This window comes from Vipera berus, assembly GCF_964194415.1.
Source record: "Vipera berus genome assembly, chromosome: 3".
Lineage (NCBI taxonomy): Eukaryota > Metazoa > Chordata > Lepidosauria > Squamata > Viperidae > Vipera > Vipera berus.
In genome coordinates, this window is record NC_138204.1 from 172,983,198 (window position 1) to 173,000,217 (window position 17,020).

Genomic DNA, 17,020 nt, shown 5'->3' on the forward strand with positions numbered 1-17,020 from the left:
GGGCTAAGAGAAAAAATAATTGGACAAATGAGAGACAGAGATGAGAGAAGGCAAGAGAGGCCAGCAGGCTAAAGGGAAACTAGTGGAAGTCTTCAAGGATCTAGGGCAGAAGATCCAAAAGCAACCTGAAGCCATGGGAGAATGGGGGCTTCAACTTATGAGGCCACAGCTAACCAGAAGATGTCTTCATTTTGTACTTTTGCCAAGGGGAAAAGAAAGGATTTGCCACATTCAACCTGAAGAAAGCCAAATCAATTTGTTTAAGAACTCCACCGGACTGGGTAGGCTGAATGAGAAATCGTATTTGTTTGATACAAAGAAGAGGAGTGAAGTTGATTCCCAGGTGAATACTAACCCACTAATACTTTAACTCACGTAGAGGGAAGGAGAGGAATATGGAAGAGGGAAGGGAGGATGACAACTCTAACCTTTTCCCTTGCCTTCTTATTGCCTTGGTAAAAAAAAAAAGAACACTTTTCATGAGATCTAGCTTAAGACTTGACACCAAAAAGTACTTAAAAATTTCAGATATTTTGATGGAAATTGTATTCCTATCAGCAGGGCTTTTTTTGTCATAGAACGCTCAGAACTGAGTTCCGGCACCTTTTTTGGATGGAACCTTGTAGGGTAGGCAAGGCGGGTTGTATGACGTGTGAGTTCCAGCATCTTTTTCTTTTACAAAAAAAGCACTGCCTATCAGATTTTCCCCACAATATGAAAAGAACACACATTGTCTGTAGCAAATATGCAGAAGCCAAGACAGTTGAGAAAATAGAACTGATGCAACTTGAGTACATTATTAAGAAGTGCCCTGCTGCTTGATTAGATCTTGAATCAAGTCTTTCCAATGGAACTCAAGACCATCGAAGCAGTATAAGAGATGTCCTTGAAATGGGCAGATTTCAGATTTCTGGGAGTCATGGAAATGTTCCCATCTGATCATCTCAAAGTATTTTTTAGGGTAAAACCAGTCAGTTTTAACTCAAGGATTGAATTATGTCCAATATTTTTGCAGTGTTATTTTTTGAAATGCACCAGCAATATACATGGAATATTTATGAATTTTCAGCCTCTGTTGTAACTCAGTCTAGGAGATATCCTTATTGGTGTTATTTAGAGAAATATATATATATTATATATTAAATATATTATGCAGCAACATTGTCATATTAATTACATACTGTATATGTCCAAGCTGGACAGTATCTCTTTCTATAGAGCTACAACAAAACTACACGTTACTGGCTTTTCTGGAATAGGTTATAGACTAGAGAATGGCTACACTTTTAATGGAAATAGTAACTAATCTTTGAAAACTAAACTGCAATTCTCTTATTTATCCTGAATTCCTGGTTAATATTTATAAAGGCATATTCTTTGCTATCACTGTGGACATCTACAATGAAAGCATATTCTGACTGAGTCACTCTGTGAGAGTGATAGGTGGTTATTCAGGTAGATGATTGATTGATTGATTGATAGATAGGTAGGTAGGTAGGTAGGTAGGTAGACAGACAGACATAGATTAGATAAGATCAAGATCAAGACAGATAAATATGCATCCACTGACTCTCTACCTAAGACATCTATCAGAATTGTATAGACGTGAAGGTAAAAAATAATTTGATGTATTCAGCTGATAAAAATCTGTAAGCCAATGTTCCTTGACCGAAAATATTTAGAACAGGAAGATCTCAACTGATGTTATCCATCAGTTTTTCTTTAGTAATAAATATGGTCTGTTACCAGTAGCTCCTGGGTGTGTTTTATGACACAGTAGATCTGTACTCTTCTCCCTGAGTCTTAATCTGCCAACTGCCTTCTAGAACCATCTCCCTCAACGACCATAGCAAATAGAACCTCAAGAGAAACAACAGAAGGGATATTTATGATCTTAGGCATTATATCAGTTAAACTAAAAGAGCCACACCATGTTATTGCCTCTGTTAGTGAAGTTTTGGCTATCCCCCATTATGGCAGTTGACTCCTGGCCATGCAGCTATGAGCAATTGATTTATTCAGTTGAGTCTCACCATTTGGTCATGTCACCATCAGGTATGCTGCTTAATTTCAGCCACAATCATCCTTATATATTGCATCACCCATGTAGAAATAATTTTTTCCGTGGTATTTCCCCAGCTCTTTACCTTGGAGAAAGGTTATTCGTCAGCCTTGATATGTTTGAGAGCAGCCTTCTTCCTCTAACCATCCCCAATGATTTTACAAGGCCACCTGCCATTGTTAGTGCTGCTGTCTTTGGGACAAATACAATCGTGGCAGTGGTGAATGGTGCCGTCTTTCTCTATTTCTATGCCACACAGAATGGATGGCTGCGTTCAAAAGGGATTACTCATCCAGTTACTGAACTTGCCAACTACAATTGCTGCTTTGCTCTAAATGATCGTGCCTGTGACAAAATCAATGAACTTGTTCTGGCGTATGACCCAGGAAATTTGATTAGTAAAAGTGAGATATTTTATTCAATAAATGGGGGCTACATATTTGAATCTTTAAAAAGCAGACCTTTGAGGGATGGCATTCTGCTTGGTATCTATGTTTTTGCTTCCTCAGCACATATTGGAATGCTCCTCAAGGATGCCAGTCATCCCGAGACTGCATACTTCACATATGGAAATGTTGAATCCATGAAAAATGAAACAGGAACATCTTTTAGTTCAAAATTCTTAAAAGGTTATATACTTGAAAGCACACTCCCCCCTGGTATGAGAGGTTTTATCTTACTATGGACTAACAAAACACTTATGAGCTCCTCAAACGATGGATTGACGACAGGTATTATTACTGTCCTTCCCACAGACAGCTATCCTAATAAAACTCTTCCAGAACGTATTTGCTTTGCAGCAGCCACCAGTAATGAGATTGCAGTCCTCACTGAGACTCAGCTTTTCTATGGAAACCTGGACATGGTCTCTGGGAAAATGGTACATTTGGGGGACAATAACGTTTCCTCAGCCCATGTTTCTTGTCAAGCTATGTCATTTGAAAACATTGGAACACTTAGTATCATCCGTCCATTTCCCAGCAGTATATCTAGATATTACCATTTTCATAAATGTATCATCAATGTCCAGGCTAAGCTCATGACTGTTCACCCACCACTGCAAACCTGTCCAATGGAGATTCTCACTGGTGATTTCCACAACAAGATGTATTATATTGATACAAACCAGCATCTTCATTTTAATGCCACATTTGTACCAAAGCCAGGGACTGGTGCCTATCCATATGTCATGTTAAGCAATCCATATGTGCTAGCATTTGAGGCACACATTGTGGAGGATGGCTATACTTTTAATGGAAACACTAAATACAGTTTGCAAATTAAATTAGAAGAACAACACTTTGCAGGTATGGTGCCAGAAAAACAGAACACATCACTCTTAAAGAAACTGTCATCTGTTACTGTGGACATCTATAACAAAGGGATATTCTGCATTGACATGTATCCATTGACAGCTCTTATTACAGTGGACTGTCCACCTAAGAAACACATCAGAATTTTAAAGACGACAACAGGTTGTAGTAAAGGTCTCTTTGAACGAAGACTACTTCAGAATTTTGTTTATTCAATTGATAAGAAACTATATGATCCTTTGTTCCTTGGTAGAAAAAATTTAGAACAGGAAAATCTTAATGTGACCTATAGGTATGACACTTGGGGATGTCCTCTTCTCTTATATTATGATAAACCATGGCTTCCAGATCTTGAATTATGGGACAACGATGAATTTGTGGAATACGTTTCTGCGGATTTTGTACTGTATGAAATAAATGGAATGCATAATTACGATTATCACTTGACTGAAAAAGAGGCCAATTGTTTGTCAGAGGCCCAGAACTGGACCAAACAATTAGCAGATTTTCCAGGCTCTCCACAAATTGCATGGACTAGATATAATTATGTGAGTTGCAAGGAACCCAGAGGAAACAAATCTTTACCATCAGCTGATTCAAAGTACCAGGTTTTAAAAAGGGATGAAAGAAACAGAATCCTTTTTCCACAGTACAATGGCTTTTATGTCTTCAGAATTACTGTTGTAGATAGCTTATATAGTTACTGTGACCTTAGCACAATTTTCAGTGTGTACGTTTATGGAGCCCTCCCAAAATCTGAGGTCAGTGTTGGAAAAGCACTAATTAGTTTTCTTGTTCTCATATTTGGCACAATGCTGATGGTTTATTTTTTTCTTAAATTACTAAAGGAGTACTCAAGAATGAAATAAATTTAGTCATATCATTTCAACAACTTACTGTAGAACAATAAATGTGGATTTAATTATACTAAGATTCTTTTTTCTTTTGTTCCCTGGTTTGAAATAAAAATACCCTGTAATTAATATTATGTTTGTATTATGTGCATGTATGTATGTATTCTTCGGTTTCTCTCATTAAATTGTTTTCAAGAATATTTATTACATTAATGGTCATATGAATAACCATCTCTTTTTAGAACCATTGATAAAAATTGAAAATGTATAAGTCAATTTTATTTCCTCTTCATTTTTAATGGCTGAAAATGGCCTTATTTATTTCTACTTTCCTTACCTCAAAACCTTAAACCTTACAAGAATATATGTTTCAGGCCGGACACTGATAACTGAAGTTGGTTAGCCTGTGCACAAAATATTTGCCCATCCTTAGTTCTATTTCACAGAGTTAAAAAAAATCACAGTGAGGAATGTAATGCACATTTTATTTTATTTATTTTATTTACAGCAAATCTGTTATAAATATAATACATTTCTTGAAAAGCTTAACTTTCTTTAAAAAAACAGATCAACTGAATTGCTCTAGTTACATAATAAAGTGAATGAATTTAACTGACAAAACATTTCTTTGTTTGAAACAGTGCATTTTTTACTGAGATGAATGAGAAAATTTCAAACTGCTGTCAAAAATTGTAGAATATTAAGTGGGGTTATATATGCAATTGCAATGAGAATTGCTTAATAGTATATGAGGAAAGTCTCAAATTCAACTTGAATTCAAATTGAAAATGAAAAACAGAAGAATTGTACTGGAATAAATTGGATCCTAGTTAACTTCACAGAAACAACATGATATAATTATCAATCTATGGCTTACTCAAAAAAGCCAACAAACTTTTTTCCTAAATTGCCATCTAATACAGCCACAAATATTAACACATGCTGTACATTTTTTCAGCAGTAAAGATATCCAAGGATTTCCCAATTTTGTTATTAGGAATCTTAAAAGTTACATGGTTATTTCCATTTAACTTATGAAACATTTTTTAAAAGAAAGAAACTGGAATCCAAGATGCCTGGTATTATGAAACAGAAATAGGCATGTAATCATATTATGTGGAAGATTTATCTACAACTTTTTAACAGGTTATATGCCAAGATTGCAAGTTCAAAGAAATAACAGTACTTTCTTTTGTTTTTAAAACAAACCTATAAGTCAAATACTGTTAATAATAATCAGGGCTGGCACTGAATTCTGTTGACTTGTTTCAAATAAAGTAACTTGATGGGAAAGCTTGGCAAATATTCGTGGGGTTCCAAGATTATACACTCCAGTATGAACAAAACAAGCCTTTAACTGAAGGTTAGATACTTCATGGGCTTTTAGCTGAAGCTTATATTGTGTTTGCCCAAGCCAGGTAAATGAACCATGGATTTCAAGGGTTTCTGGACTGGAAAAGAGAAAGCACACAGGGGTCACATTTTCTTCTTGCTTATACTCTTGATGAAAACAGTGTATTTGTTTGTCCTCAACACAACATTTCTGGATGTTAACGAGAATTTTATGTAAAATATTTGCACTCAATATAAAACTATAAATTGGAAACTTCTAGGAAAACTATTACCATTGCATGAAAAAGGTTTTAAGCATCCCAGGTCAGGCTAATAGCTTAAGGCTGACATCCTGCAGAGTTATTTAGGTTATCAGTCAATAATTCTTAGTTCTAGTTAAACATGCCCCTTCTGGTACTTCACCAGTGTGAAACGTGTAAAACTATTAAACCAAAATCAAATTAGAAACATGCTTTGATAAGCTCTGAAATTTTAATTTCTTAGAATCAGACAGGAAATAATATTTTCATGAATCTTCTCCAGGAATCTAATTCAAAGAATCTTCTCAAGTATAAATGGCTTATAGTCTGTAAAAATTACCTTGTGGTTTTATGTCGCAGATCAATTATCACATCAACATCAGCTTCAGAACAATTTGAAAGTAGAAGAGTAACTGGAACTATACAAAGGCTGGAAAGAAAAGTTGCATCAATTGCAACTAGATCAACTGATCAATTGAATCAACTGCAGAGCACAACCACCCTTGCTTTTAAAAAACAACAGTAAAATATGCTAGTTTGAAACAAGAGTATACAGCTGCAGTCAAATGCCAAACAGAAATGGACCACTCACATGTTCTACTTGTGGGTTAAATGGAAACATATTTTATTTGACAGGTTTCTATTAGGATTCCAAATTGAAATATAAATCAAACATCAACTTGCCCATCTCTTTTAAATAAGACACTTATATGTTAGATTTAGGTCTGTTTATCTGTGAAGGGAAGGACTTCTTACATTCATAGAAGAATTGAGAATAAATATTTTCTATTGAAAAACAGGATGGGAAAGCATTTCTTGCTTACTCTCCTTGAAGTACCTAGTATAATTTATTATTCTGACCCAGGCCTCTCTTGAGCAGCTTCTCAGAAGGCACAGGACTACAACAGCAAGGAAGAATCTCAAGCATTTATTTCTAATTGAGAAAAAATTCTAATGGATGCAACTTTGGATCCAACCCACTAACTACAAGCCTCCCAAGAGTATTTCTGCCTTACAAGATTTGTATCAATGACTGCTAAAACTGTACATGGGAAATATTTCTTAAGGTAAAGACAGAGAACATAACAGCTAGGGCTATGAGTTCTTAAAAATTAGGATTTCAAAGTAACTTCATAAAATATCATGAAGATTAGCTAAAAGTTATTTATTTTCAACGCAAGAGCCCAAGAAATTAATTCATTGTGGATTTTCTTGTTAAGTGTTCTGTGTTGTTCAGAAAGGAATCAAGCTAGAGGCAGTATGTGAAACAGAATTTGAACCCTGCAGAAAACAAACTTCATCCTTTCCATCTCATCAACACAGATGTACTTCTTTAGCAATAGTCCCCAAGCAAATCACTCCCTAAGCAAATGTATTTGTTCACGTTCAGTGGAGAAAATAGACCTCACTTTTAGACTTGTATAAATATTTTATGCTTTGCAGTGAAATGTTGTGAGTGCCATATACATATTTCTGAAAAAGAAAGGAAAATGGCTGGAAGGTTAATGCTGGTTACAGCCTAGACTAGAGTAAAAAGAAGAAATATTCAAACCTTTTCCGATTAAAGGAGTGATTAAATGTTTCAGGATAATGAAGACTAGTTTTAATAAGATTGGAAAACTGTTCCACAGATGGTCTGGATGATACCGATGTATTTTCTGGGCGAAAAAGATTTGAAAGGCTTATTTCTGTAGATTCCTATAACATAAAAAGTATTCAGAAAATGTTAGGTTCAAGAAACATTTAAAATTCTACATATGACAAATAGATTATACCATATAAATGAAAGAAAAAAACCAGTCAGTGGGTTGTACTTATCAATCAAGTGCAGCAGATAAAAATACAAAAAATATGTAAGACTATATACCTGATGACATAATTTCAGAGAATTCACATAATTAAATGATTGCCTTTATAATGTGCAAAACTCTTGAAATTCAAATTCTGTAAAGCCTTTCAAACACAAGAGTTCAGTTTCAAACACGCTCTTAAGCTTAAATACTTTCAGAATGATCAAAATAACCTGCTTCTAACGTGAAATATGTTTTCCACTCAAAATGAGGTGCTTTAACTTCAAAATGATTTAAATTCAAATTTTTGCGCTCTACTAAAATATCACCTGCAAATGATTTGCTTTCTATTTACTCCCTATGTTGCTTATTTCTACATTCACTACAGTTAATATTACTAAAAACATTCATAAATATTTGTGGACTAGACTTCATTTAATCAGGTTGGAGAGGTTAACTTCCACTGGCAGATATTCAATTATATGCAGATGTTTAAATATCTCTCATTATTGGATATGATTCACTTAATAAAGCTGGCACAACTGTACAAAATTAAATACAATATTTCTGCAAATATCAATTCGTACTTATTATTGATGTTATTGTTGGCAGAGAACTTTTCATTCTAGATGATACCAGACTCCTCCTGACTTTCACTGCCTTAGTTTTTTCAGGCTAAACCACTAGCCCAATTCCTTTATGGGACTCTGGCTGGCCTCCTAGCTTCATGTTTCAGTTCTCTAGAAAAGGTACAATCTAAACTCATCAGAGCAGCTCTCCAAATACCACAAGGTGTCTGAAATGCAGAACTACAATTGGAGACAGGTACGATCAATTTGAGTCCAGAGTGATTTAGCTTTTATAAACTTTTGCTTAATGCCGAAGTGAAGAGTTTTGCCCTGTGATTCTGGAAAGGTAGATACAGTATTACATAATATGTCTGTCTTTGCTGCTCCCTCCAAACTAAATTCATACTTTCTCTAATTAGTAGATATCCAGATTGCCCAGATACATGAAGTACCCCCTACAGCACCACAAAACAACCGTCAAATTCTGATGAGCCAATATCCCGCAATGCATTACTTGTAACTATAATTCATTTAAATTTAGATATTATCATTTCACTGATATGTTGCATAAACAATTCTGTATTAACATGTGGACCATTATTCTATTGCCAGCTAAACCTTTTGACAGGACACCTGCAGTGATCTGTGGTCTGTTTAGTAGATCTAACCAATTTTTATGCAGTTCTAAGGAGATTCTTCTTAAGTCTTCAATGTAAATTAATGAAAAAATTAAAGTAGGAAAATGGTTGGGTGTTTCAGGAAAGCAAGATCTGCAATATACCTTCAAATCAATCACCAAGTGGAACAGATTAAAAATTTGAGGATAGATTTCAAATATGTATTCTGCAAACAAGATCTAAAAAATTTCATTATTATTTCTCTTGAAGCTGGTGTTGCAAATTATTGTCTGAAAGAATATCAAAACTTCTACACCAGCCATATTTGTTTTTCTTATTTTATGTCTGTAAATAATAACAAATATAGAAGTATGCATTCAAAGTTGAGAAATATGTTGCTTTAATTCTGTACATGAGATCTTGTGTCAGATTAAGGTTTATGAGAAGCCAGTAATTTGATCAGTTAGAAACATTTTTCATTTTTTTTCTAAGTCTTCTATACTTATTATACCGAGATGTAATTTGGGATAATCTTTCATATACAGATAGTCCTCGACTTAACAACCACAACTGAGCTTCAATTTTCTGTTGCTAAGCAAGACAGTTGTTGAGTTTTTCCCCATTTTACGACCTTTCTTGCCATAACTGTTTAACGAATCACTGCAATTGTTAAGTTAGTAACATGGTTGTTATGTGAATCTGGCTTCCCCATTGATTTTGCTTGTCAGAAGTTCACAAAAGGTGATCACACAATCCCAGGACACTGCAATTGTCATAAATATGAATCAGCTGCCAAGAGTCTGAATTTTGATCATGTGACCCATAGGGATGCTGCAACGGTCGTAAGTATGAGAAACGGTTATAAATCACCTTTTTCAGCGGCATTGTAACAGTCACTAAACAAATGGTTGCAAGCCAAGGACTATTGGGTACTTAAATTAGCCTCTGCTCAGTGAAGTGTTATTATTATACTGCAAGTGCAAGTAGTTCAGACATCTACTTTTTGCCAATTTTACATGAAAATACTTCCACATGGATAATAAACATTATAAAAATAATGTTAATGCTTTTCGAAGTAGAGGGTAATGGATTAAGAAACCACAAATTCATTAATACTAAACAAATCTCCATCTTATGATAAAATGTATTAAACTTTGCTCATGCCCCATCCCATGATTATAAAAAGCCTCATTTTTTTTCTTATGTTGCAAGTAACTAATAAGAAAAATAAACCATGTATAGTACTATACAAATGTATTTTCCCTAGAATTTCAGTACCTGCTCCAAGTCCTCCCAGTCAGAATTCCCAAGTATTTTTTTAAAGCCCTATGAAACATAAAAATAGATTACAGCAAGAAGTATCAATGTGTAGACTATATTGTTATAAAGCAATGAAGCTCGTAGTGGAACATTTGCAAAACAAAATGCATTTTCTTAAACTTGAGTAAGAATTTGACATCTGTAAGTGGAGAAAGCAACATATGGCTTTCCAAACCAGATAAGCCTCAGTATTTCCTAAGCATATTTCTTCTTTGTGTGCTCCTCCAGAATTGTTGAAACCAATTCACAACAATGGGCCCCTGTACCTTCAACCCTCAGACAGCATAAAGATTAGAACTTCCAATCATTAGCCTGTTTCACAAAAGGAGGAACAAAACTCATGCCAATTATTGAGACATCAATTTATTGGCTGACATAAACGTTATGCTACATATCTGAATTACAAATTCTTAGACCAGCTGGGCAGAGAGCAGCTCTTGCAGATGAACAGAAGTGATTTAGGTCAAATTGAGTAATGATAAATCTATGCCTGATTCTATTTAGCTTATTTTAATTTAATTATATTTTAAAATATAAAAATACACTTTTAAAATATAAAAATTCACAACAATCAATCCAACCCTGTCAGCCTTTCAAAATCTTCAAGACTTGATTCTTTCATCTGGCTTGGGGTTGGGGCATATGACAAAGCTATGGCATGGTTGTGATGGCTTTTTTCTACCTCTATTACCAATTTGTATTTATTATGATATTGGGTTTTGCTATGATACTATCATTTTAAACTATTATTAGCTTCCCAGAGACAGGATATTGAGATCAGCAGCCATGTCAGTTCAAATGAACAGATAAACATGTGACTCTCTATATAACTTCTGTAAACAGTATCAGAATCTAACCAAATGGAAAGTCCCGACAAGAAATTTAAATCACCATCCATGCCTATCTAATACAGATAATTGTATGAAGCCTCAAATCTATTTAATTTCTATATAAATATACTGGATGTAAGTTACTAACCTAGGCATAATTTTGCTAAGTTGTCTAAGAAAGCTCAGTTTTACTATGTAAGGCTGTGCAATGGTACTTCGGTACTCAACTGCTTCAAAACTCGCTGTGCCGGACTCACCTGGAAAAGATCCATTTCTTCTGCCACAGTTCCTGCTGCTGCCTGGATCTGAGGCTGGGGGACACTTCCGCAGTCCCCCTCCCCATAGCCCAATCTGGGTTCAAGAGGCCTTTTCCAGGCCACTGCCACCCAGATCTGAGACTGGGAGACTCTTCCATGCCCGCCCCGGCGGCCTCATCCGCGCTCCAAAGGCCTTTTCCAGGCTGCTGCTGCCCAGAAACGGGCCGTGGAGGGCTATGTAAGCGTTCCCCGGCCTCAGATCCAGGCATCAGCGGCCTGGAAAAGACCTCCAGAGCCTGGATTGGGCCCCAGGGGGGGGGGGCACAGAAGCATCCCCTGGCCTCAGAGGCCTGGAAGAGGCTCCAGAGCCCCGATCCAGTCTCCGGAGGCACATGGAAGCATCCCCCAGCTTTGGTTCCATTCTCTGTTGGACAGAACAGAGGCCTAAAGTACCATGAGATCACGTGAGATCAGTAGTGTGAGATCTCACTCAATTGATCTCACATGATCTTGCGTTACTTTAGGTCCCCATTCTCTGTGAACACCCCAAAGGCCTGGAGCAACCAAGAACGCGAAAAATCACGATCTTTGCAGGGTATTGATGGCCTGGTGCCTAGGGAGAGCCAGGGCATGGGTGGAGAGGGAGGGAATAACCAGGGTGAATGTTGCAGAGCCACTGCGGTCACTCATAAGGGTGAACGACTGCTGTGGTGCTGCAATATTCGTAATTTTGGGACTTACTCGTAAGCACTAGAGGGTGCTCATCATGTAACCTTGAACGAACGTTAAGTGAACACTCATAACTCGGGGATTACCTTATACCAGTGGTTTGCAAAACAAAAAAGTATAATAGAATAATAATTATTTGGAGCTCTTAATCTTTTTTTTTACACTCAGGTGTTCTATTACAGTATTTGAAATATTTTACTTAATTAAATGTATTGATTTAGACAAAATCAGAAGTGAAATTTTCCATGATACCTGCTTTTGAGGTAAAGAAAATGCATCTTTTCCAACTGCGTTAAGACAGACATGATGCTGGCCTTCCAAAATGAGTTGCTTGTTATCTTCTACAACATATGCCTATTGGAGGATAAAGTTGAAATAACATAACATGTTAAGATTCTTCAATACATTGGGTATAAATGTGTTTTTCCACAGATATTAATATGTACAGTAAACATTTACAAAAATAATAAGACAATTTAGGACCTGATTATCCAAGAAACTGCTTCTCCTTTTATGAATTCTGTCTGGATATTAAGTTCCAGACAGGAGCAACTTAAATGGTCCTGCTGACATATCTATCACATTGGAAAAGGCTTCCTGCAGTCCTGTTCTCAGGAAATGGAATGCAAAGCATTGGAAGTTGAGTTTAAGCCATCATTTTCTCACCATTTGGAAAATCTGTGAAGGTGCAGCTCTTTCACAAGGTTTTTCATTGTTCATCAATGTTAGTATTTTTCATATTTGTGTCAACTTTTCAGACTGTAGATATATGTATTTTAAAGTTTGTTGAGTTAGGTTCAAATTTCATTTGAATTAGAAGATGGGGTATATATTGAAAAAATAAATATTTTGGCGTGTAAAACTTAAATCTAATCATGAGAATTAGACTTCAGTGTAACACTAACTGTCCTAAATAGAGAGTAACAAATTGGATTTAAAATTATAAATGCAAATTGATTTAGACTACAAAGAAGCACAATTAGCAAACCAATATAGATACTATTCAATCCATTCTAAAAAGGCTATATACACATGCATATACATGCTCCAACATTGTTTTATGGACTCGAGTCAGAATATTTAATTGGAAAGTTATTTCACTTTAAAACATTAAAATTACCAGAGACCGATCAAAAAAACAGGGTATTGTTTTCTCCCTAAAGGTGGCCCAGCTACACATATGAAGTAAGACAGATCCTTTTACTTCAAAAATATGATGGCTACAAAAACATAACCTTCTTGTAATATCTCAGAATCATCATCATCATCATCATCATCATCATCATCATCACAACTTTAGGCATCATTAGGTACTTTCCCTAGGAATCACTTGAAACTATCCCATTCTCTCTGGTCTATGATAATAATGCTGAACAATCTTATCACTATTGCACTATATACTTAATTTTTTAAAGTTGGACTAGATTAGTTGCCTATTGTAGTTTTATTATACATACCTTCCAGAGTACAATAATATTCAGATCAACTTCACTACATTTCTGTATCTGTCTGGTAGCATTGTCACAAGAGCCTTGCAAACTGCCATGTTGGGTCTCTATTCTTTTTAAGTTGGAATATAAACTTCGGAAAAAGAAGTCAGCACACGGACTGGTTGAACTGATTATCTATTAAAAAAAACAACATAATTTTATCTTGAAAACTCCCACAAAACTTTGCTTCTAAATATATTGTGATATGCATTTATATGATGATTCACCAGTACCTCAAAAATGTTCATCAATTTAAAAATATAATTTGAACATTAGTGCAAAATTAATTCCTTTCTTCCAAACCTATTTGTCTACAACACAAATAGCTAGTTTTAAATATGCTAGGAGTGGGTGTGTGTTTTAAATATAAAAGCAGTTATTCTCAGAGAAAGCAAGAAACTATTTCTGAGAAAAATCTAGACATACGTTATTTTTTATTACATTCTATACAAAATATATACTAAACAGAATATCTACATAGAATATACTTAAGTGTGTATGTATGTGTCTTTTTATATTTTGTATGGCTAGAAAAGAAAATACTATCGCATTATTATTTTTTTCAAAAGTGGAGACTCAAAGTTTTCTGTGATTTCTAGATCAAAAAGATCTTTTTTTCTTTTTGTTGCTTTTATTTTAAATATTATTGCACTGATGCTAGCAATTTGGCATTGTTGTATTTTTCTCCTAGTTGTATTTTGTAAGGATATGTCTGTCATGTAAGGTCACAATCTTTATGAAACTAAACAACCCTCATGAAACCAAAATATGATAAGCATACCTGTTCATTTCCAAAAACAACATCTGCAAAAGTATAATTTTCTATGGAATGAAGGAGGAAGGAAAAAGTCAGTCTCCCAAATGAGAAAACAATTAATTGAAATGAAATAATGAAAAATAAAGAAGTGATTATTTACCTACTGATTGTTTGCATCTGACTGCTTTTAAGCATAATTTTCCTTTTTCTCTATTAGCCAGTTTAATATCTGGTAAAAAAAAGATAAAATACGAATTGCTTATCATGTCAAAATAATTTAATGTGAACCATCTGTTCCCTCAAAACACAGGTTTCAAAGAAAATTAAGAAAATACACTCCTATGGGTTGCACAATTTATTTGAAAACCAAATTCAAATAATTCACCAAAATGTTGTACATAGAAATTACATTACATAACTATTATAGAAAGATGCATATTTTGTATCATTTTTGCCAAATAACATTTAAATTATGTTATAAATAATATTAAGTATAGTAGGGTACCAGGAAATATACATACAACTCTAGTAAAAGTGAACTTTTCAGGCTATTGTCCATCTAGATATTACTAAATAATAGAAAGTACAGTAGTTGGAAGAATAAAAAATACAATATATGTGTTTTTGTGACCATTAACTACAAATGCAATTGGATTAGAGAGATATAGTATATTAGCAAAATTGCAGCAGTTATTTTTAAAAGTTACGGTCTCCAAACAAATCTATTTGGTTTTTGGATTATGTTTTCCATGTTGTAACTGTATCAATTTGTTCCATGTAAAAGATTTGGCCACACTGTCAAATGGCAAAAAAGGAGCTTTACATGAGAATCAATATACTTGCAAGTCATATGACGGTTTCATCAGTAACAGTTCCAACAGTGACCTCCATAAGCTGATATTTTACATACATCTATTAAAAAATAGTCCATGCTATTTTCACAGGGACATACTTCTACTAAGGAATATAGGACTTCAGTTATACTATAGTTGCATGCAAACAGTTTCCAGATAAACTGAAGTTAAAAACACCACAGAAAAGCTGTATGGATAGTTCTTGATTTATGACCGGCCACCTACAACTATTTGAAGTAATGACAGACCTCCCCAGAACTACTTACAACCGGTTTTCAAAGTGACCTGAAGTTATCTGATAGCATTTCAGGTGTTTGGCAACCAGCTCACCTTTACAGAAGATCCCAAAGTCACATGATCAAAATTTGCAACTTTTTTTTGCCAGTTTCCAGTATTTATTTCTAGTTTTCAGCACAAAAAATGGCCATTGAGGGGAAAAGCTTAACAACCATAGTAAATGCTTAATGACTGATGCAAAAAATGTTAAAAAATCAAGTCCGGTTATGTGATGCCTTGACTTATGACCACAGTGATTTACAACTGTAATTCCGGGCTCAATTGCAATTATAATTTGGGGACTACCTGTACAGTAGCTCAAATTCAAAACTTCATTTTAAACTTTTGCATACTCCACTGTTTTCAATAACCACTGTTTTCAATATCATAGAAAGGGATAATCTTTGGATTTTTGTCTTGATGATTAAAGATTTTAAGGTATGCAATATTTAAATTTTTAATACTGAAGCAGTTCTTCACTATGCTGTTTTATAAGGTAATAAATATTTAAAGTGTATTTGCTGCCTTAACTCCTCCCATCTTACAACCCGTCAGTAAACATGCAGAGCTTATGTCCATTTTCTGAGAAAAAAGAGCATTAAGATAGTAATAAGCACAGTGTAAGTAATGTTATATTATTATATGAAATTAATGTGCTATCTAATTAAACTATCAATGAACTAAGTTTTTTCTTTTTACTAAGTTACACCAGACTAGACAATTCTATGTATACAAATCACTCTGGATGATTACTATACTCTGTAATAAATCTTCTCTACCAATTCCCAGATTTATAGCACTCCACGCTATAATAAAATTATAAAGTTGCATGTGTTGCACAGGGTTCCCAGATTCCCAAGAGTGCCTTTCCAAATAATTAATTAAAGAGCAGCAGCCAAAAGAAAATAAGAAAATAGAACTTGATGTATGGTTATTAGGATCTAATAAACCCATCTGAGAAAGAACAATGGCAGCAACAAGAACATCCACACATGTGCATAATTATATTTTAAAAAATCTCCCATGTATTTGCCTTTTTAAAAGCTAGAGCAAAAGACTGGATATTTTAAAAAGTGGCTCTTCCAAAGGGAGGTGACTGTTGAATCAGAAAAGGGAAAAATATGGTAGTGAGGGTTTGTTGGCTGTTGGGGCTGGGTCTGTTAGGCATGAATGTAAAATAGAGTATTTTTAGGATAGATATGGTTATAAAAAAATAGAAGATAGTATTATTAAATAAAAATAGAGAAAGGACCAAATGCTAGAACATGGGATCGTATTGAAATAAGAATGTAAAACAAAGTATAGAACTACAGGCTAAAAGAAACAAATTAAGGAATGAGACTTTACAACACACATGTCAAAACTGCCGGCCCAAAAGCTGGATGCGTCACCCCGAAACTGCACCCACCCCATTGCCGACAATAGGGAAAAAGTCCCGATATGTCACGCAACATCATATGACATCGCAAGTTTGACATGCCTGCTTTAGAAAGATGAAGACAGAATAGAATGATTATAGGTCAGCACATGAATACAGAAGATGAATTGGTAAGAAAAATAAAACACAGAAACAGCAGTGGGAAGATGTTAACACAAAAATGTTAGTACAGAAAATCTAAGAAAACAATTACACCACTGCTACCAAGGAACAGGTTTTATTTTTGTATAAATCACTTTTGTAATAAATTACTCCCTTATGGGCGTTAGTGT

The 17,020-nt window shown here is 34.7% G+C and overlaps 2 protein-coding genes across 4 annotated transcripts in view; one reads left to right on the top strand and one right to left on the bottom strand.

Annotated features, from left to right (window-relative positions):
- Positions 1-2,042: 2,042 nt before the first annotated feature.
- On the top strand, positions 2,043-4,244 carry CATSPERD (cation channel sperm associated auxiliary subunit delta; the record flags this gene model as incomplete). The annotated part of the gene is made up of 1 exon (XM_081325595.1): positions 2,043-4,244. One exon carries the CDS (start codon positions 2,043-2,045, stop codon positions 4,242-4,244), a length of 2,202 nt encoding a protein of 733 aa, XP_081181721.1.
- Positions 4,245-4,697: 453 nt separating this feature from the next.
- The window catches only part of TRAPPC8 (trafficking protein particle complex subunit 8), a 64,603-nt gene continuing 52,280 nt past the window's right edge, over positions 4,698-17,020 (bottom strand). For all 3 annotated transcript variants that reach the window (XM_081326173.1, XM_081326172.1, XM_081326174.1), the window contains 8 exons: positions 14,341-14,409; positions 14,205-14,245; positions 13,391-13,558; positions 12,186-12,287; positions 10,076-10,123; positions 7,374-7,519; positions 6,162-6,251; positions 4,698-5,680 (listed from right to left, as the gene is read on the bottom strand). In XM_081326173.1, the coding sequence (XP_081182299.1) occupies positions 5,446-5,680; positions 6,162-6,251; positions 7,374-7,519; positions 10,076-10,123; positions 12,186-12,287; positions 13,391-13,558; positions 14,205-14,245; positions 14,341-14,409 (899 nt within the window). In that variant the 3' untranslated portion in view covers positions 4,698-5,445. The remainder of the gene's footprint in view (positions 5,681-6,161; positions 6,252-7,373; positions 7,520-10,075; positions 10,124-12,185; positions 12,288-13,390; positions 13,559-14,204; positions 14,246-14,340; positions 14,410-17,020) is intronic.